This window comes from Sparassis crispa, assembly GCF_003851025.1.
Source record: "Sparassis crispa DNA, contig_000015F, whole genome shotgun sequence".
NCBI classification, from domain to species: Eukaryota; Fungi; Basidiomycota; class Agaricomycetes; order Polyporales; family Sparassidaceae; genus Sparassis; species Sparassis crispa.
This window is the reverse complement of record NW_020939762.1, coordinates 662,718-683,677: the sequence shown is the minus strand read 5'-3', so window position 1 is coordinate 683,677 and position 20,960 is coordinate 662,718. Positions and strand designations below refer to the sequence as shown.

The 20,960-nt window shown below is 50.0% G+C and overlaps 7 protein-coding genes across 7 annotated transcripts; 2 read left to right on the top strand and 5 right to left on the bottom strand.

Annotated features, from left to right (window-relative positions):
• Positions 1–1,506: 1,506 nt before the first annotated feature.
• On the top strand, positions 1,507–3,642 carry SCP_1602410 (Uncharacterized transporter; the record flags this gene model as incomplete). Its single annotated transcript, XM_027764690.1, has 11 exons — positions 1,507–1,755; positions 1,816–1,905; positions 1,961–2,041; positions 2,093–2,132; positions 2,190–2,256; positions 2,313–2,400; positions 2,475–2,742; positions 2,800–2,870; positions 2,922–3,043; positions 3,097–3,322; positions 3,379–3,642. The coding sequence occupies 11 exons, from the start codon at positions 1,507–1,509 to the stop codon at positions 3,640–3,642; spliced, it is 1,566 nt and encodes a 521-aa protein (XP_027620491.1).
• A 1,979-nt stretch (positions 3,643–5,621) lies between these two features.
• Positions 5,622–7,147, bottom strand: SCP_1602400 (hypothetical protein; the record flags this gene model as incomplete). Its single annotated transcript, XM_027764689.1, has 9 exons — positions 5,622–5,712; positions 5,773–5,919; positions 5,981–6,103; positions 6,154–6,235; positions 6,297–6,323; positions 6,376–6,386; positions 6,700–6,779; positions 6,841–6,959; positions 7,018–7,147. 9 exons carry the CDS (start codon positions 7,145–7,147, stop codon positions 5,622–5,624), a joined length of 810 nt encoding a protein of 269 aa, XP_027620490.1.
• A 3,071-nt stretch (positions 7,148–10,218) lies between these two features.
• SCP_1602390 (Zinc finger BED domain-containing protein RICESLEEPER 2) lies at positions 10,219–13,518 on the bottom strand (the record flags this gene model as incomplete). Its single annotated transcript, XM_027764688.1, has 12 exons — positions 10,219–10,545; positions 10,598–10,846; positions 10,903–11,313; positions 11,365–11,385; positions 11,449–11,520; positions 11,577–11,723; positions 11,776–11,950; positions 12,002–12,117; positions 12,173–12,562; positions 12,611–12,923; positions 12,975–13,126; positions 13,189–13,518. 12 exons carry the CDS (start codon positions 13,516–13,518, stop codon positions 10,219–10,221), a joined length of 2,703 nt encoding a protein of 900 aa, XP_027620489.1.
• Positions 13,519–13,835: 317 nt separating this feature from the next.
• SCP_1602380 (hypothetical protein) lies at positions 13,836–15,383 on the bottom strand (the record flags this gene model as incomplete). Its single annotated transcript, XM_027764687.1, has 1 exon — positions 13,836–15,383. One exon carries the CDS (start codon positions 15,381–15,383, stop codon positions 13,836–13,838), a length of 1,548 nt encoding a protein of 515 aa, XP_027620488.1.
• Positions 15,384–16,900: 1,517 nt separating this feature from the next.
• SCP_1602370 (hypothetical protein) lies at positions 16,901–17,379 on the top strand (the record flags this gene model as incomplete). Its single annotated transcript, XM_027764686.1, has 5 exons — positions 16,901–16,903; positions 16,957–16,963; positions 17,015–17,030; positions 17,082–17,292; positions 17,344–17,379. 5 exons carry the CDS (start codon positions 16,901–16,903, stop codon positions 17,377–17,379), a joined length of 273 nt encoding a protein of 90 aa, XP_027620487.1.
• Positions 17,380–18,385: 1,006 nt separating this feature from the next.
• Positions 18,386–19,270, bottom strand: SCP_1602360 (hypothetical protein; the record flags this gene model as incomplete). The annotated part of the gene is made up of 6 exons (XM_027764685.1): positions 18,386–18,476; positions 18,537–18,683; positions 18,745–18,867; positions 18,919–19,000; positions 19,062–19,084; positions 19,137–19,270. 6 exons carry the CDS (start codon positions 19,268–19,270, stop codon positions 18,386–18,388), a joined length of 600 nt encoding a protein of 199 aa, XP_027620486.1.
• Positions 19,271–19,380: 110 nt separating this feature from the next.
• On the bottom strand, positions 19,381–20,909 carry SCP_1602350 (cytochrome P450; the record flags this gene model as incomplete). Its single annotated transcript, XM_027764684.1, has 7 exons — positions 19,381–19,539; positions 19,601–19,719; positions 19,778–19,923; positions 19,989–20,177; positions 20,236–20,365; positions 20,428–20,552; positions 20,590–20,909. 7 exons carry the CDS (start codon positions 20,907–20,909, stop codon positions 19,381–19,383), a joined length of 1,188 nt encoding a protein of 395 aa, XP_027620485.1.
• Positions 20,910–20,960: the final 51 nt, after the last annotated feature.

Genomic DNA, 20,960 nt, shown 5'->3' with positions numbered 1-20,960 from the left:
GGGGCGCAAGACGTTAAAATCGGGTCTTGATAGCGTGCACATTCGCTGATCCTTCCAGGAGTGACTAGCGAAATCTTCAACTGCGGCATTGTCCTAAGGATATCGAATGATTCCATACCAGAAATTTTATCGAAGGCAGAACGATGCCTGCCGCAGTCGGAGATGGCTGCAGGCGAAGGCAAAGCAAGAAAGTAAGTTGGTATAAAATGGTGTACCGACAAACTGCTGGCGTAAAAACGACGAGCAGCACAAATGACATTACTTCCACCACGGACCATGAGCAAGGACATAATTGCCAAGCCCGCTACGGAGCATCACCTCCAATTTTCGAATTCAACATAAGTGAAATGCGATATGCCAGGTGCTCACCGCCGTCTGTTGCCGTAATCGTCGTTGCCGCTGCAGAAGGGCTTGTCTGACAGTTACGTGCGTCTTTCGAGTTACCACCCTAAGTTTGTCAGAGACTCTCCCAATCCTATGTCGACGATTACGCTTCCAGAACTGCCAGTGCAGGCGCCCGGAGTATACAAAGGTACAGCGCGTTGCGTAATTTCTGCGCGCTGTTTGTCTTGCGCAAATAAATCCATAAGGGGAAGGTGTTGGGTCGGGGACTACAATTCAAGGTACAGGACATCATTTAGGAGAAACAAAGCATGCAGAAGGGTCTTGGAGCATGTACCCAGTGCATTGGAAAGCTTTCTGAGCCACCACGAAGCGCGAACGACGAATGTAAACCAGAGTGCCGGAAGCTGCGGTCTGTCGGCACACACCCGACCTACCGGATATAGGTTTATTTGCCCTGGCCAAACAAGCCAGAGAAATCCGCGGGTTTCACGCAATTTTGCAATACGCTATAAACCGCTACTGAGGTTCCACAACCCGTGACTACGGTACGATACGCGCGCCCGAATCTAGCCACTAGCCAACCAACTGACAACCATCTCTGTGCTAAGTGCAACTTAAGTACATCAAATATTATTCACCCGGCGCCGAATGTTCGGAAACCAGTGCGCTCTTTCCCCACAACGCGAAAACTTTTATCGCCTACCAGCCTGTCAGAAATCTGGGGAAGCGACTGCACCAGATCCTATTCAGATCGTCACGGTTGTCTTCATCGGGTTCGAGCATAACACTGCGGGCCATCCCATCGTTGGAGGTGAGTTGCACATTTCATAAATAGTGCAAGACTCCCACTGACCACTTGATGACCAGGACTTTGAGGACCGTGCCAAGGCCTCTAAATTATTCAAGCCACTGTAGACGCCAATAGCGGACGGCATGCTGCGTATAAATTGGCTAGTGGCGGTCCGATATACTCTGATCACCCAAGGTGCCTGAACAGAGGCCATCAGCTCCACGAAGGCAGGCCCCATGATCCACCGCAGGGAGCATATAAAGCCATTGACCTTCCTCATGTGCTCTGAGCCCTCCCTCGTCCATTCATTTCGCCCCTTTTACGGCGTTACCACCGGTCTTCCGTGACAGCGAATTCCAACTCAAAGCGTTATGGCCCCCAGTGACCCGGAACAGGCGCCGTCGTCGGCGCGCGCCTCGGATGAAAAGGGACGAATGTCGGTGGTGGAGCAGCTCGACGAAAAGGCCGCAACCACCGTTGATATCTACAATCCCAACTGCGATGTCAGCGGCGTGGACGAGCGTAAGCTGCTCAGGAAGATGGACTTGCACCTCATCCCATGGCTCTCCATCCTTTACCTGCTGAGCTTCCTTGATCGGTCGAGTATCGGGAATGCGAAAGTAAGTTGGCGGCTCTCTGGTGTGAAGTCGGTTCAGTGTGCTCACAGAGAATGCCTGCAGCTGTATGGCATGGTCACCGATTTGCACATATCTGACCAGCAGTACTTGATGGCTCTTACCATATTCTTCTTCCCGTATGCGATCTTCGAGGTATGCATTCTCTTTATGATTTTTTGAGTTGCGGTTGGTAGAACCCGTCACGTAGGTCCCATCGAACGTTATCTTGAAGCGCCTACGACCGTCAATATGGCTTTCTCTCCTCATGGTATTATGGGGTGTCATCATGGTATGTATTACACCCGTTCCTCGACCTCCGTGAGCTCACTGAGTGCAACAGATGTGTCAAGGTCTCATCTCCAATGATGGTGGTCTTCTGGGTATGTCATCTCTTCACAACGAAGGAAGTAAAGGTCGGCTCTAACGCTCTTCTGCAGGCATGCGATGGCTGCTAGGAACGTTCGAGGCAGGCCTCTTTCCCGGCGTGAACTACTATCTGTCTTGGTACGTCTCCATGCTCGCGTTCCCCGTTGTGGCGCGACATTGACTACACCGTATAGTTGGTATAAACGATCCGAATTCGGTGTGCGTGCCGCGATCTTTTTCTCAGCTGCGACGGTCTCCGGTGCTTTTGGTGGGCTTCTCGCGGTACGCACGGGTTCTCAGCGAGTCGGCGCTGTCAGTGCATGACACTGACATTTGTCACCGCTTTGTTTTCGCAGGCAGCTATCTCGAATATGGACGGCCTCGGGGGCAAGGGGGGATGGGCATGGATCTTTATTCTGGAGGGGCTCGTGACGATAGTCGCGGGCGCGATGTCATTCTGGATTATCCAGGACTTCCCCGACACCGCCAAGTTCTTAACCGAGGCTGAGCGCACGGTGGTGATCCGGCGACTGCAAGAGGATGACCAGTTCAGCGCGGCGGGCGAGACGCTGAAGAAGCGGTACCTCTTGAAGAGCCTGACGGATTGGAAGACATGGCTTTGCAGTGCGTGGTGGGGTGTGATATGACACGGTCGTCCGATACTCACCTTCTCGTTACCAGTGCTGGTATATATGGGTACCGACGGTCCGCTTTATGCGTTCTCACTATTCCTGCCTAGTATTATCAAGGAGGTGAGTACTGTTTTGCAATTATAGCGAACAGTGAAGCTGACTGCGGGACAGTTGGGATATAAGGCAACGCCTGCGAACCTGCTGACGGTTCCGGTGTACGTGGTCGCATGCATGTTCACCTGCTTAGTCGGTTTCGTCGCCGACAGGTACGGCAGGCGCGGGTATCTGAACATGTGCGCTTCCCTGCAACAGTCTGCCGCATACTCGTGCTGACCGATACTTGCAGTGCATGCCTGTGCGTGGGAGGGGCGGGGTACATCATCCTGATCGCGTCGCGGAGTCCGGGGCTGTCATATTTCGGCGTATACATGGCGGCGAGTGGGATCTACCCAAGCATCCCGAACCTCGTCGCGTGGGTGTCGAACAACGTCGAGGGGTCGTATAAGCGGAGCGTATCGCTGGCGATGGTGATCGGCTTCGGGAACCTCAACGGCGCGGTATCGTCCAACGTGGTGAGTGTCACCCGCGTGTTATGTGTATATGTGACATGGACGCGCTTCCCTCATAGTACCGCGCGCGCGACGCGCCCTGGTACAGGCTGGGGCATGGGATTGTGCTGATGTACGTCGGGATTGGGCTCATCACGTCTGTGATGTACCTGGTTGCGCTGAAGCGCGAGAACGCGCGGCGGGAACGCGGCGAGCGCGATGAGATCATCAAGGGAGTTAACGAGGACCGCACGGAACTCGCGAAGAATGGCACGTTCGTAGACGTCGCGGAGGCGAAGCGCGAGAAGGGTGACCAGTGGAGCGGGTACCGATACACGCTTTGAGACGCCCCGATATCCACGACCCACACCCGAATGAAAGTACGTTTGTATGGCTCTGCACGAGCACATTGTGTATCACATAGCTGCTAGTTCTGTACATTAGAGCATCGTAGTTGGGCATCTCAAGGCGATTACGTAGACTGCACAATGTATGGCTGGGACTATTCGGCCCGATGTATAGATGAAAACGAACATGAGAACTAAGACTATGAAGGGTTTTATTGGACGATTTTTATCTAACTATGCGCTCGATACTAAGACTAAGGACTCTCCCGTTCGGACGACATAACGATTGTTACTTTCAAATACTCCGACAACTCCTCCTAAACACCAGGTCATGTTTTTCACCATCAGCGCCAAACCGGCGCTGCAGAATCAGGCTCTTCATAGCCTATCAGAACGCGGGCGAATAGCACATGCAAACGGTTTGGGTCGGCTGCGCACGCCATGTCCGACACCAGCCTGGGACAGCATTGCACACAACCTATAGACTAGTCTCCCAAAGGCAGACTACAAAATCAGTCCTATGAGAGGTGGAAGGGACGGACTGATAACCTTTAGACGACCCGGACGATGACAGCAAATATCATATCGATAGATAGACCCTCCAAAAAAATCCGTTCATAGTGTGGACTGCGAAATCAAACGGTCCGGAAATTCAGGTGGGCGATGGCGCCACCATGCACCGTGGTGCCACCAAGTCGCACCGCCTGCATGAGTCGGTGGACTGTCACAACGAGAAACCGAACTGCGAACTTATAGTAGGAGTCGGGCTGTAATTTCAGCTCGATAGCGGTTCTACTATGCATATCGACCGGCTCTCTCTTCTCAGCCCAACGCAGCAAAAATCTCAAGATCCCAGCACTTGGTAGCCGCGTTCTTTCTCGAGCACGCGAATCAAATTTCAGCCTACGCTCTGGATCTGACGGGCGGCCTTAATGGCGTGAAATGAGGTACGTACGTACTGCATAAGTAACGACACCACTGGTTCATATCATTCCGCAGGCTCCTAAAACCATCCGTCGCTATAGCGTTCTCGCTCCTACATGTTTTAAATGATCATGTGACATATGTTTTATGCGACTTACCTGTTTGAGAGACTATTGCCAGAAAAGGATAGCCGAACGAGAGGAGGAGAACGCTATAGGACGGACGGCTGGCCAAACTGGTCGTCCGAGGATACGCCGAGCGCGCACACCTAGAGTTTCCCACTGGAAATCTCGAATAAACCCTAGCATGGGTCTTCTTGTCTGCAACGCGCGTGACCCAAATTCGGCGTTCGCGTAGTGCTCATCGTGTGCTCCCCCTCGCGCAATGTTGTCGATTCGGGGCATGGGAGCACGGCACGGCATAAAATTTTCAATTGATAGACCACCAAGTTGTCTAATCCTTGCTCTGAGGTCACCCTCAACCTGCGAGCCTCTAAGTTGATGTGTCACACTAGTACTTGATTTTTTGCAGCTTGGGACCCTACACTTACAACCAGAGCATTCCTATTAATTTCTAAGAGAACCACACTGTACTTTGGCTTTACAACATATCTCTACAATGCTACACAAGGGGGAGTGCACGACGAGCGCTACGCAAACGCCGAATTTGGGTCGCGCACGTTGCAGACAACAAGACCCATGCTAGGGTTTATTCGAGATTTCCAGCGGGAAACTCTAGGTGTGCGCGCTCGGTGTATCCTCGGACGACCAGTTTGGCCAGCCGTCCTATAGCGTTCTCCTCCTCTCGTTCGGCTATCCTTTTCTGGCAATAGTCTCTCAAACAGGTAAGTCGCATAAAACATATGTCACATGATCATTTAAAACATATGTTGGGATGTAGGAGTGAGAACGCTATAGCAACGGATGGTTTTAGGAGCCTGATCATTCCGGTGTCATTTCCGATCAAGCACATACTCATCTCTCCCTCCGTCCCTCCCGAGATATAATCTTCGATTGAAAGACATTGATTGCAAGCCCAGAACGTCATCAAAATCAAAGTTCATCTGAGGTAGACTGCTGCATAATGAGCTTCTTCGCCATCTCCGAGCGCGGTCGAAAGACACATTCAAAAGATTCCGGATGACTACAAGGACGGCCAAACATTAGCAAATCTCCGTACCGCATCCGTGTAATTCTGGCGCACCTTGCTAGCCTGTCCATTGTGAATGCTACATCTGGCTCCACGGCCTTCCCATTCTTGCCAATAGCCTTGCAGATATCAAAGCTCGCGAGGATGGTGGCAATGATGATCCATACACCATTTTCAGCGAAGTGCCTCCCTGGGCAGATTCTGTGAGTGTTGTAAGCACTGTCATATGGACCACGCATCTTGAGGTTACGTGGGTACGTACCGCCGACCAAAACTGAAAATGGCACCCAGATACGGCTCGCCGGGGCCTTTGGAGGCGCTAAGGAAATGCTCGGGATTGAAGGCCTCCGAGTCTTTGTATATCATCTCATCACGACTCATCGCCCTTGGCCAAAATTCTCAGATACGCTGTGTCGATGTATTTGAGGCACTTACATTATGTTCGGAATTATCACCGAACCTTTCGGAATAAACATCCCGTTGTAAACATCGTCGTCAGTGGTCCGGTGAGCGATGCCTGAGAGTGGAGAATCAATTGACTTTCAAAGAATTCAACTAACCTCAGATGAGAGACTGACCCTGAGGGGCGACAGGATGGATGCCATCTAGGATACGCTGTGGGTCATCACTCTCACATGTATCATGGTGGTCACTCACCTAATAGTTTCCTGCAGGACACATTCCACGAACGGTAGAGCCCCATGGTCACTAAAGTCTGGCAGTCTGCCGGGACCTATCACCCTGTCAATTTCTGCCTGGGCTTTGCATTGCACTTCCGGAAACAGCAACATGCACAAGTAGAATGTTTGTATCAGGGACCACGTCTTGAATATATTCCATTAGATTGAACAGCAGTGAAAGGAAAAAGATCTAACCGTTTCAGCGCCACCTAAGTTGATGTGTCAGATGGGGTACAGTTGCATGCATAAGCGAGATAACTTGCCAGTGAGGATGGTAGCAGCGGCGCCCTTGAGGTCATACATATCATACTCCTTGGCATCTTCCAGATTGAATTGCTCCAGATGTGAAGAGAGGAAAGACGGTTGAGCGATCCCTGCTTCCTACGGTCTAAGTTAGCATCCGAGGCTCAAGGCTCAGATGAACAGACACATTGATACGTACCACTTGCTTCCACACATCATCAAATGGATAGTTGTGCACTTTCCTGGTGGCAGGCCGCCAATGTCGTGCTGTGGCTGTGAGCGACGAACATCCAGGCAACCAGTGCAGAAGGTAGGCCACTGTGGATCATGATGAATCTCCTGAGTGCCACCAGGATTGAGCACATGAATGATGCACAGAACGGGAAGAGGTCAATCAGCAAGGCACCCAGCTTCGCCTCATCGACGCCGTGCAGAGTGTCTTCCGTGAGCTTTACATAGATGTCTGTGAACGTATAGAATACGATGGGGAAAACGGGCGAAGCCATTGGAGTGCAGCGGTACGGTTGAGTGGCTGACGAGACCGGAGAGTGGAGCTGCAGTGACACGCGGGTCAATGGAATGCTCCAGGTGTAAGCTCTGTAATTCATACCTGCAGTGACACGCGGGTCACTGCACAGCTAGTAAGTAGCTATAGTGTACAGTTAGGATGAGAATACGTACACGGAATGCTCCAGGTGTAAGCTCTGGAGCATTCCCTACTCAATATACTGGTTAAGTAAGATAAAAACGTCTTGTCTCATAATCGCGAGACAAGACATTCGATGAGAAACAAGAACACAATAAAAGAACGAAATAGACCATGCACGTATTGTAAACGCGCCATACAAGATCTCAATCTCAGATCGCAACACTCCCCTTCAAACCTTTGAGAGTCCCATGGACAAAGCGAAGTGTTTGCACTTCATGGACGGCAAAGCTTTTGTCAGGATGTCCGCTGTCATGTCCTCCGTCGGGCAGTATGACTAGTGTTGCGTAGTCCTGTCCTGTCCGGTCTTTTTATATTTTTTAACAGGACTGAAGACCGGGACCGGGACCAAAAATAGCTATACTCTCAAAGACCGGACCAGGACTGCAGTCTCTTCAGGACTGCAGTCCTCACACAGTCTCAGACCGATTAGGACTGATTCTAGACTGCAACCGGTCCTGGACTAGTCTGAACCAGTCCAAGACTGGTCCGTAGACTACATATGTATGTATCCCTACAGATACTCAGCCTCTTGATGGCACAGTACACTCAGGCTCAGCAAACCCGGCTGCGGTGAACATCAGTTGAGTTTAAACCCAGACATGGTAAATACAAATGCAACACATCGGGGTGCTGTCAATAATGAATATGTCAGTCTGTCCTTTTTATGAGAGAGACACAAGGGTAAAATTTGTGGACTCACGCTAATCCCAGATAATCACCCCAACCTATTCAACGAGCTGAGGGAGATCATCATGTCCAACCTCTTCTGCCGGCTGTCCATTCTCGTGCAGAGATACTGCTTCGGCACAGTGCACAGTGCCCTCGAGAACTTTGTCATATGTAGACAGCCACCGCGTCGGCTCGCATTTTGAGATGTCAATATAATCTTCAATCACTATGCCTTTATCCGGTCAGTAGCTCATGACGAGACACAGTAAGTACATATTCACTCACCTTTGCTTTGCTGATCAAGAAGATATTCCAAGGCGTTGTATAGGGCCGTGTACCGTGAACACGAGATGGGATCAAGGGACAATGACTCTCCTGTAAACTCTGACAAGCTAGACACGATGTGAACAGAAATGTGCAGGCTAAGACATACCCTTCAGTGTCGCACAGATCCCCTCAGCCCAGGATGAGATAACAGAGACAGATGAAGATTTGAATACATCTGGCCTGCGCCTGTCGTCAAGCCGTGGTAATACCTGCACACTCCCCATGGCAAGAGCGGGATGAGAAAAATTCATACTGCTGGGCGCGGCTACAGGCATAACGCACGAAGTGGTGAGATGTGAGTACGAACCTCAAAATTGGGGTGATGTCACAGCTTGTGACATAATGGGCCGGCTTTCAGTCTACAACCACAAATATATATTTAAATACTCTAGAAAACGAGAGTGTTGTCCAACACTGCTTGGTCATATGCGAGGCGATGGTCCGGGAATGCGCGTGCAAAAGTTGGAGGACAGATTGCGTGCGTGAGGGCTTCCCGGGCTCCAGCGAGAGTGCCATGCAGAAATTCCTGTGCTTGACGGCCGGAGGCAGGTATTGCCATGCATGCCCCTCGTGTCAGGCTACGCATTCGCGGTGCACCAACTATCAGAATATCTGATAGTTGCGGACGAACGAATGCACGCGTCGCAGAAGACATGAGTCTTTCGTCACAGAATAACAAGAGGGTGTATCAGAGCACACACCTGACGAAGTTTGTGCCTTCTTGCTCGCGAATTTCCCCCGCTTTCCGCCTTTTACTCCATTCATGTCCAAAGGGCGATGCCGTGATGGGATCGGACGACGCCAGCGCACCGTCGCGAATTTTTGGTCACCGCAGCGCCGTCGGACCCGCGTACAAGTCCAACATCGAGGTCCATTCCAGGTAAGATGTGATGCGGTGCGCACGCGAGTCCACACGAACCATGAGCACTTCACCCTCGCACGCTAGCTGTACCCACTCTAGCTGCCGGTGTGCTCATTCCACCCCAAGTTTGTTGTCAACTCGCCCGACGCGCGCACGACATTTGTTGTTCTCCAGTAGCGGGACCGACGGGCAATCAAAAGAATGCGCGGGGTCGACATTCGCCGTGAAGGATGCGTGACCAAGGTCAGTTCGTCCGGAGGTGGTTGTTCGAAAGTCGCATGCACGGAAGGCCTAGGACGCGAAAAACAATAACTCAGTACCTAGTAATGCGTCAGAAAATGAGATCGGAACGTACCAATGTTAGCGTCACCCTGGGTTATGAACGCCGTCGTGCCCCGTAGTGTTGATGCGTGAAAATCGAAGCGGTCGCCATCGTTGAAGTGCGAGAACGCGTGCCCGAGTCAATCGCAGATGAACGCCGTCGTGCCCTGTCATGCCCCGTGGTTTGATGCACGAAAATCAAAGCCGTTGCCATCGCCATCATTGAAGTGCGAGAACGCGGTCCCGAGTCAATATCAGCCTGCGATCTTGCACATGCTGCTTGTAACAAGAGAATGACAAGACTCGTCCTATTGGCATGAGCCGACGGAACGCACAATGACGTGCTCACCTCGTGAGACCTGCGCCCTGACCCGCTGCTTGCTCACTTCTGCACGTCGAAGATGTGCCTCTGGGTCGTGCGATCACAAGTGCGCACTGGAGCCTGAGGCACTGCAGCTGAGGAAGTGGAAGGGTCAGTCACCAGATATGAGGCCCATTGTGACAAAACATCCGCGAAATGCGAAATGTGAGATGGACGCGGACATAGTTTTCGGTCAGCACTAAAGGTGCACGCGGCGAGGCACACCAGCCGCGTGCACGCACCGCAGAACTGTACCGTCGCGAGTCTTCCGAGCTCTGAATTGGTGACCATATAAGTTTCAACATTGTCTACAACTCTACAACAATGACTAGTCTGAGAGTGAGTCTTCCATGCCCCCTAAGTCCTCAGAACACAAGGCTTTCTCGTCCTCGAGAATAACTTCAAAATCCTGCAAGTCTAACTCCAGCTGCTCCATGACATCTTGGTTGACGCGTGCAAGATCAATTATGGCCTCCTTCCAATGGTAGTGCAGACATTCTATCCACTCGAACAAATCCGAACCTAGGCGCGAGCGACGATCCGTAGAGATTTCCTTCGCGCATGAGAACAGGTGTTCACAAGACACAGATGATGCTGGGATCGCTAGGATGTCCAGCGCCATCCGTGCAAGAGTAGGGTAGACATCAACGTGCCTCTGGCTTGGACTTCAGATTGATTTGTGAGGGAAAAGGATATTCAAAATGTACCGCCCACCACTCCAGGAGATCTGTGTCCTTCATGACATTTGCGGCTGGGTCCTCGACATACCATTTGAGCTCTGCCATCCAACCCCCTTCTGGGTCCGCACCCAGTTGTTGCTTGCGGTCACGATCATAATTATCCTCTTCGTCGTCATTGTTGTCGCTTGGAGGTGCCGAGGGTCGCACGTCAGCTGCTGCAGCCTCAGCGACATTCTGAGCCCTGAACCCAAGTCGCTTAGGCCAGTACTCCTCCATCTGACAACGACTGTCAGTACCTGCTAAGAGATATACAAAAAAAGTGAGATGTTTACTGCTTTGTTCACAGTTGTCGTAGCAACCTCTTGCCAGTTTTTCGCATCCATGTTTCCAGCGGCAAGTTCCTCTTCTTGCTCCTTTGCACCACCCCATTTCTTCTCTATATATGCGAGCTTGTAATATGGGTGAAGCACTTTGAATGGCAACATGAGCTGAGATTGAAGGTAGATAGAAACGAGGTGGATTGATGTACACATTGATAGAATGTACACGCAAGAGTCATCGAGCTTGGTGTAGTACTTGTTGAGTTTGTTGAGGCCACGCTGAATGGCAGAATGGAAGAGCGTGTACTTCATGTCGGCTAGTTTCCGCTCCCACCGCGTGCAGAGCATTTCAAGCGCGGGAATCACGCGGTGAAGTGTGGGGACTTTGTCAGATGAGAAGTGCTGCTGATATTTGTTTGCATCCTGGATGAGTTCAGTGGATAGCGCAGTGAAAGATCCAACTCCATGACTCACAGCGAGGATGTCAAGACACAACTGCACGCGACGCCAGTCGGAATCTCACAACTGAAATGCAGACCACCGGATTTTCTTGACAACCTTGCCGTTCTGGCGGACAGTTGTTATCAGGCCAAACTTCTCATCCGCAGTCGCAACAAACATATTGATTGCCTATCGGACTGACGGTCCCAACATGTGAAATCAAGACAAGGAGAACCTCTACTCACTGCCCGTAGCTGCAAAGCGCGCTCACACATTTTGTGTGCACTCCCCCAGCGGGTATTCCCATGCAAGGGGATGATGAAGGGATGGGTAATCCCACTTTCCTTCTGATAGCGCTCGAAAACTTCTTTGCGCTGTCCCGATGCCTGAATCTGTAAGAATACATATCAGAACAGCAGTACCTATATGTATCTAATATACTACCTTGATGGCTAGTGTGCGGATGATAGCAATGATGTCGAGCCCTCCGATGACCGCACGATTCTCGGGAAGTGACGGGTCGTAGTCCCAGATTGCCTGCTTGGTCTCAATGACAGCAATCTGGGTGATCTCGGACATGTAGTCCTCGATCCCCAGGCTGATGACATGACCTAGACAGCTGCACAGATATCAGTGCACCGCACATGGTGTACACAGAGTGGGAACTCACCTAAGCTTGCGCTCCTTGGGTATCCAGCAAGGAGCACTGCGATTAGTCAGGATCTTCGATACCTTTGTGGCGGTGGTGTCGTTGTTGGATGCATTGTCTGCAGTGACATTCCCGAGCTGATATCAAAGTCAGTCACCCACACCGTGCCGAGGACAGATGGCCGGGGCTTACCTTGCTGTGAGACTTCGAGGTAATGCCTACACGATCCGTGAACTTAACAAAATACCTCCCTAAGTTGTCACCATCATGAGACCCTGCCACTTTGTGCATCGCAAGCACCTCAGCACGCAACTTCCAACCTACATCACTGAATTCAATCCACTGGCCCGCCATTCCAAAATATGGGTCACTTGTGTGCTCCTGGCTCCACAGATCCCAGCTGACTGCAACCTCACCAGGAGCAGCTTCAATGTCTGTCCTGAGATGCTCAACGTAGTCAATGAACTCGTTCTTGATCTGCGTCTTAACAGTTCCGCGAGTTGGCAGGTCAGCGCGAGTTGTCTTTGCCCGCATCGTTACCAGGCAATTCGTAAAAGTTGCATCATCAGCCAGGAGGAGAGCCTGCAGTAACAGTGAGAGCAAGGTATTCTAATACATCAGTCGCCTTACCTGGTCACCACAGACAACATGCTTGACGACAGCATCCAGGATAGCTTCCCGAGAGAAGGCACTTGGTCCCACCACCTTCTGCACCACACCATCAAGCGTCTTCTGAGCACCTTCCTTATTTGTCTCTGCCGCTTCACGCTCTGCTTGTACTTTCTTGGGTATCGCCTCCTTGCTCTCCTTGATATTATCTTCCTTGCAGCGCTCACTGTAGACCTTGTAGTGTTGGCTTGCAATATGCTGCCGGCACGTCGAGTTTGCTCCCTTATACCAGCCCGCTCGGACGCCCTTCCTCTTCTCAAGTTTTGGGTTCTCTCTGCATCATGCACCATCAATTTTGTGTTCGAGCTCAGTTGCAAATACTCACTTGCAAAGCAGGCACCACCAGCCCTTTTCCGTACGCACTCCCTCCCTGCCTTTAAATGTGACCGTGACTCGAGGTGAAAAAATTGTCTGGAGGTCTCGCGTTGTATCATGCTTCATGAATGTTTTTTCGGGCAATGCAAGTCCATCAGACTCCTAAGTGTATTTGCTTAAGCTGCGGTATCTCCAAGCTCCACTATAAGATGTTAGTCTATTACCTCACCAGCTTCTTCATCCTCGGGACCCTCCTTGTCGATCTCACCATCTTCATTTTCATCGTCGTCCTCGACTTCCTGATCTGGAGATGACGGTCTGGTGTCCTCGACATCAAGCTCGATGATGGAGACCCTCTGTCGAGACTGACGACCCTTCTTTGGTGGCTGATTGCTCGCCTGGCTCTTGTGCTTGCGCTTCCGAGAACGTGAAGATGGTTCGGAGTCAGAATTGGAGCAGGGATCTGGCGAGGGCTGTGCAGTGCTGGTGGATGCCCTTGATGCCTTTGACCCCTTGGCTTGTTTCTTTTTGTTTCGAGAAGAGGATGTGGCCATCGCAAAGTCTCAGAGAGGTGTCAGACAATGTAAAAGAAGAGGTAGGACGACTTTTCATTCTTTCGGAAGAGGATCTACCCTATGGTATTTCATAGCATAGTTACCGGAAATAAGGTACCTTACAGTCTCGGCACTTGGCACTGAGGCTGGGCCCTTGAAGATCGAGCTTACACTGTATATAAGGACCAGTCCTGACCAGTCCTATGCAGTCCTACATTCAAATCAGAATGGTTGAAGACCAGGACTGGAACTAAGACAGGATTGGCAGAGGACCAGTATGCAGTCCGGTCCTGAGCAGTCCTGTCTGGGTCCTGTCCTCAGTCCTTGCCGGGTCCTAGGACAGGACTACGCAACACTAAGTATGACAGCGAGATCTTCCCCTCAGCAATGGCATAGCGAATAAAGTGAAAGCGAATGTCGATGTGCTTGGTACGTGCATGAAAACGGTCATCCTTGGCGAGCGCAATAGCGGACTGATTGTCAGAACGGAGAGGCAGGGGGTGTTCCGGGTCACCAAAGAGCTCCTTGATGAAAGAGCGAAGCCAGATGGCTTCCTTGCTCGCGTGCGTCAATGCAACGTACTTGGCCTCGGTTGTCGAGAGGGTAACAAGGTCCTGGCGCTTTGAAGACCATGAAACTGCGCCGCCGTTGAGCATAAAAACATAGCCAGAGATTGCACGGCATCCCTCCGTACTCATGCCATCGGCATCTGAGTATCCAATGATGTCGTTGTCCTCCGAGCTGCCGAGCATGAGCCAGATGTCCGCGGTCCCCTTCAGATACTGGTAAATGCGCTTTAATGCACTCCAGTGTGCAATGCCAGGGTTCCATCCGAACTGAGCAAGTTGTCCAACTGCAAAAGTGATGTCAGGGCGAGTAGCGACGGAGACATACTGTAGTGCTCCTAATGCCTCTAGATATGGTTTATCTCGCATAGCGGCATATTCGGCTGTCGAAACAGGGCATTGGTCGACAGAGAGGTGGACATGGGGATCCATGAGCTGCGAGAGTGGCTTTGCATCAGAAAATCCATAGCGGGCAATGATTGAATCGATATACACCCGTTGTGATAGCGCGATTGTGTGCTTCTTGAGGTTGCATCTGACTTCAATTCCGAGTAGCCAGTGTAGTTCACCATTGTCCGTGATTTCGAGTTCAGACTTGATCATTACTTTGAGGTGAAGCAGGTTAGCGAGTAGCGAGCAGACCAGTGTCATATCATCTACATGAAGGAATATGATAGATATTTCACCATCAGGATGGCGCCGATAGAACACGGCGTGATTGTGCTCAAGCCGAACAAGTTTGAAGCCCTCGAGAATCTTGCGGAGACGGATGTACCAGCGTCGGTCAGACTGGTGGAGTCCATAGAGTGCAACGAGTAGTAATAGGATCTGGCCAGGCTTCAGGCCATCAAGCTCGATGTCAGAAGGGGGCCGCATATAGATCTTTTCATCAAACGCGCTCTTGACATCGACCTGATGTGTGAACCATCCATTGCGGGCAGCGACAGAGAGAATGACGCGGATAGATGCAAGCTTGCACACGGCGGCATAGGTATCGTCAGAAAAATAGTCGACACCTTCGACTTGTGTGAAACCTTGAGCCACTAAGCGTGCGCGATAGCCTGTAACTTCGCCACGAGCATCTCGCTTCGTGCGAAATACCCATTTCGAGCCGACAACATTTTGGCCCGACGATCGCGGCGGCGGGTCCACGTACACCCATGCTTTTCTCAACTCCAGCCTTCTGATCTCATCGTGCATGGCTTCTTGCCATTCAGGCCAATCCGGGCAACATTTGGCCTCTGTGACAGTATGTGGATCAAATCCTAAGGAGTCGGATGCAGCGACACCAACCAACATCTTTGTCAGTTATGAAAGATAATCTTTTCTATCAATAAGTAGCAAATTTTCATAAGAATTGCTACTTTTAAGTAGACTTATTTGTAGGTGCATAGATTAACTCAGGATAATCGTAATATAATCTTTCAGATAATCTGAGGATAATCTTCTGGATAATCTGAGAATAATCTGAAAATTAGCAATAAAATACAATTTTAACTTTGACATCAGCCAGGATTGAACCCTGGACCTTAGGTTGATTTTATAAAATATAATTCCAAGTGACACTTTAGACCACTTGACCATTAGGCCATACATCACAACTATCTTATATTAAATTAGACATCTTTTTCTTGAAAAAGACTTAGCCAAATTCTGTCTATTAGAAAAGAGTAAGTAAAAGACACTTGACTTTTATCATAGATAGAGAAGACTTATAGACAAACAGTACTCTGCATCTTATTATAGTCTTGTTCTACAGCTTACAGTTTTTGTAAACTATCATGCAGTACTATAGAGTATCTTAATATAGTTATTTATAATATATAACAAGTTATTGAGAGACAGTATTTTATTTGTTCATTTTAGGCTTATACTCTAGAGTCTATTATATTATAGACTGAGCACTTATATATACAAGATCTTTATAGCTATCTTCTAATTGTATAGCAAAGTTCTGTTTTGCTGAAGTAACTGTAGAAACATATATTCTATTAATTACATATTGTACATTATATGAAGGCTGCAAGCATTAGAAAAGACTATAAGACTCAGAGTAATGTTTTTTTATAAGTCTTGTCTATCTATGATAAAAGTCAAGTGTCTTTTACTTACTCTTTTCTAATAGACAGAATTTGGCTAAGTCTTTTTCAAGAAAAAGATGTCTAATTTAATATAAGATAGTTGTGATGTATGGCCTAATGGTCAAGTGGTCTAAAGTGTCACTTGGAATTATATTTTATAAAATCAACCTAAGGTCCAGGGTTCAATCCTGGCTAGTGTCAAAGTTAAAATTGTATTTTATTGCTAATCTTCAGATTATTCTCAGATTATCCTCAGATTATCTGGAAGATTATATTAAGATTATCCTAAATTAATCTATGCACCTACAGATAAGTCTACTTAAAAGTAGCAATTCTCATGAAAATTTGCTACTTATTGATAGAAAAGATTATCTTTCATAACTGACATCACTGGAGATATAGCGCTGCAGCCACCAGGACGAAGCCAAAGGTGGTGGTCACCCTTTACCGTATAACGGATCCTTTTGGCCAGGAGTAGATGGTCTTTGCGGACAGTTCAATGTTATAGATCAGGCCTGTGGCCCAGGAAATATTTTCAGCAGGTTCTGCATGCGAGGCCAATCTACCACGGTCGCCGGCTTTGTTTAGCTTTGTTCAGCTTTCCATGATCGATAACGGACTACATATACTTAGTAATAAGGTGTCAGCATCGAGGTGACCCACGAGCTCTCTTTCGCAAGCTCGTCACCTACTCTTCGAGTTCTCTACACGCCAACCATATGTACCTAACTGAAGATGGTTGGCAACACCACGACCCTGGGCGGCACAGCGTCTGACGTTACAATTGGGAGGATCGGGGCACGTGTCTCCGCGACGAGTTGAACCGGAGTCTGATCTCTGCTTGAACAGCACGGCCTAATGACTCGTGAGTGCTCGCGTTCCTTCTCGCGTCACTTCACTAAATAGCTGGGAGCAGGCCGGAGAAGGTCAAGCACAGTATCGATGCGATAATCGCAGCCCTACGCGGGACAAAGCACCTGCCAGACTTGTTTGAGTCTGTACACGTCGACTCGAAGATTCCCATCGAAGAGGCCGTTCGGACACTCTCGGGGTATGCTAAGGACGGTCTGTTTGACCACATCGGGTTGTCTGAGTGCCGCGCTGAGATGCTGAGGCAGGCACATGCGGTAGGTTACCTTCCGACGTCTTGCCATCGCGAGGGGATTTGACGCGCGTAGTCCGGTTCTTCATATGAACTACTCGCATTCAACTGACCCTGCGCAGAGGGTGATGTCCGGCGAAACTTCACCCGCTTCAAGGAAGAGGTATGCCAGACCTGCTCATTGCACAGCACATATACTCACTCATGCATATTGCCACCGTCGCATGTACTCACCCGCAAATATACTTACTCACACATATATACACCCTTATCCATCGATATGCTGCTCATCTGCGCATATATCCATGTGCGCACGCTCCCGTCCACATCGTGGTCTACACTCTATGCAATAAATGACATACGGCACCAAACGTAGAATTTCGCACATAAGAGTCGCACTGCTTCTCCAGGGCATTAACCCTAAAATGAACTTTCCTTGATGTCTACGTTTCTGGGTCAATCACGGCTGTCTCAATACCACATTACTGCACAGGAGAGGCGCCAAGAAGCATCTGACATGATCGGCTTTGGTCACGATGGGAAGCACAATTCTTTCCTTCTGCCATCCTGTCTGTCTCTCGTACATGCGCGTAATGGTATTTATCTCTTCTATCCTCTCCGCCGTTCTGGTGAATATACTGATTGCTCCAGTTACTCAGGGTGACTACGTTGTTAAACTGCAGGCCGATGCTGGTGCAATCGGGCCTTCTAGCACACAAAGCAGACCGGTGGCTTCTTCTCGCTGGTCTCTCCTCGGTCCATGCCGGCTGCAAATTCTGCATCGTCTTGTCTGGAAAAGGCTGGCTCTGTGATTTCTCCCATGCACAGCGACTGGCTCCCAGCACAAAATCTCAAGATCCCAGCACTTCGCAGCCACTTTCAATGTTTCGAGCACGTGAGTCAAATTCCAGTCTACGCTCTGAATCTGATGGGCGGCCTTGAAGGCGTAAAATGAGGTACGTACGATGCTCCATCCGAAGCAACGACACGGCTGGCTGGTTCATATCATTCTCATGCCATTTCCGATCAAGCACACACACACACTCTCCGTCCCGAGATACAATGTTCCAGCCTTCAATTGAACGACATTGCAAGCCCAGAACGTCACCTAAAGAAGATCAAAGTTCATCTGAGGTAGAATCCTGCATAATGAGCTTCTTCGCCATCTCCGAACGTGGTCGAAAGACACATTCAAAAGATTTCGGATGACTGCAAAGGCGGCCAAACATCAGCGAATCTCCGTACCGCATCCGTGTAATTCTGGCGTACCTTGCCAGCCCGTCCATTGTGAATTCTACATCTGGCTCCACGGCCTTCCCATTCTTGCTGACAGCCTTGCAAATATCAAAGCTCGCGAGGACAGTGGCAACAACGATCCATATGCCGTTCTCAGCGAAGTACCTCCCGGGGCAGATTCTGTGAGTGGCGAAAGCACTGTCATATGGGCCACGCATCTTGAGGTTACGCGGGTACGTACCGCCGACCAAACCCAAAAACGGCACCCAGATACGGCTCGCCGGGGCCTTCGGGCTCGCAGAGGAAACGCTCGGGATAGAAGGCCCCTGGATCTTTGTATGTCGTCTCGTCACGACTCATCGCCCTGGGCCGAAAATTATCAGATACGCTGTGTCGATGTGTTTGCGGCACTTACATTATATTTGGAATTATCACCGAACCTTTCGGAATAAACATCCCGTTGTAAATATCGTCGTCGACAGTCCGGTGAGCGATGCCTGGAAGTGGAGAATTAGTAGACCTTCAATGGGCTCAACTAACCTCAGCAGAGAGACTGACCCTGAGGGGCGACAGGATGCCATCTAGGATACACTGTGGGTCATAACTTTCGCATGTACCATGGTGGTCACTCACCTAACAGTTTCCTGCAGAATGCATTCCACGAACGGCAAGGCCTCACGGTCGCTGAAGTCTGGCAGTCTGCCGGGACCTATCACCCTGTCAATTTCCGCTTGGGCTTTGCATTGCACTTCCGGAAACAGCAACATGCACAAGTAGAATGTTTGTATCAGGGACCACGTCTTGCATATTTCCATTAGGTTGAACACCAGTGAAAGGAAAAAGATCTAACCGTTTCGGCACCAGCTGAGTTGATGTGTCAGATGGGGTACAGCTGCACGTATAAGCGAGATAACTTGCCAGCGAGGATGGTGGCAGCGGCGCCCTTGAGGTCATCCAGATCATACTCCTTGGCATCTTCCAGATTGAATCGCTCCAGATGTGAAGAGAGGAAAGACGGTTGAGCGATCCCTGCTTCCTACGGTCTAAGTTAGCATCCGAGGCTCAAGGCTCAGATGAACAGACACACTGATACGTACCACCTGCTTCCACACGTCATTGAATGGATAATCGTGCACTTTCCTAGTGGCAGGCCGCCAACGTCGTGCTGCGGCGGTGAGTGACGAACATCCAGGCAACCAGTGCGGAAGGTAGGCCACTGTGGATTGCAATGAGTCTGCTGAGTGCCCCCAGAATTGAGCACATGAATGACGCACAGAACGGGAAGAGGTCAACCAACGAGGCACCCAGCTTCGCCTCATTGACGCCGTGCAGAGCGTCTTCCGTGAGCTTTACATAGATGTCGTTGTCAGAATGCACCTCGTGGCCGTATGTTATCTCCAAGAGGCTCCGCATAGCAAACCTGCAAGACCACGCGGCTATTCTGGTGACATTACGAGAACCGCCATCGTAGGAAGAGTGCCATACCGTAGCGCCAATGCAGCAAAGTCGTGGGGGAGTAGTAGCAAATCTTTCAGAAGCACATGGGCTGCGCGGGTCTGTTGCGCGCGATACGTGAGACACTCCTTCTCGCTGAAGTATGTCCGGAAAATCTTCCGATGCTTCTTCCAGCGCGAGCCATATTCCATGAACGTGATGTTCGCATCCCATCCCATGCTGCGTATCACATCAGACAGACACTCCGCGATCATAAGAAGACGTTTGGTGTGCCTACAGCTGGAACATGATACCTGGTGGCCTGTCACTGTACTTGGCACCCCGCTTATCCATGAGGTCAGTCGCGACTTGTAAAGAATTCAGGATCACAATGTTGCGGCCTAAAATACGCAAATGGAAAATATCTCCTGCGACAACAGAGCTCATCGTCAGATGCGTCGCAGACTTCACACTAACAATCAAGCCTTACCGTATTTAGCCGTCCATTCGCGGAAGAGCTCAGGCTGACGAGTAAAAGAGAATGCTCTAAGATGCCCAATGATCGGATAGGCTGGAGGACCAGGTGGGAGAGGCAACACCGTCTTATTCCTCCGACTAATGCATATGAGCACCAATATGATGACGCACGCACATGCGTATGTTGCTAAAGAATCCATGGAGGAGGCTGCCATGCAGAGGGACCCTCCTCACGCCAATCCATTTATGCAAGAGGATACTATACCCATGTGCTACTTGGTGCATAGTGTCCCGCCCCAAGGAGGGGGTCATCGGGCGCAAAGTGGCAGGTGTGAGAAACAGGGGGAGGGCGGAAATTGAGGATGCACCAACCTGAGCTTCTCTGCCAGGCTTGGCTAGGAATTCTGTCAGTACATTTTTGCGCGAAGGACACGAGGACGGTATACAAATTGCTCTCAACAAGAGGAAGTCAGTGGTCTCGTAGGGATGTTGCATTGGATGCGAGTTTCGTTTTTCAGAGGAGAAGTTACGCATTACAGTATCAGG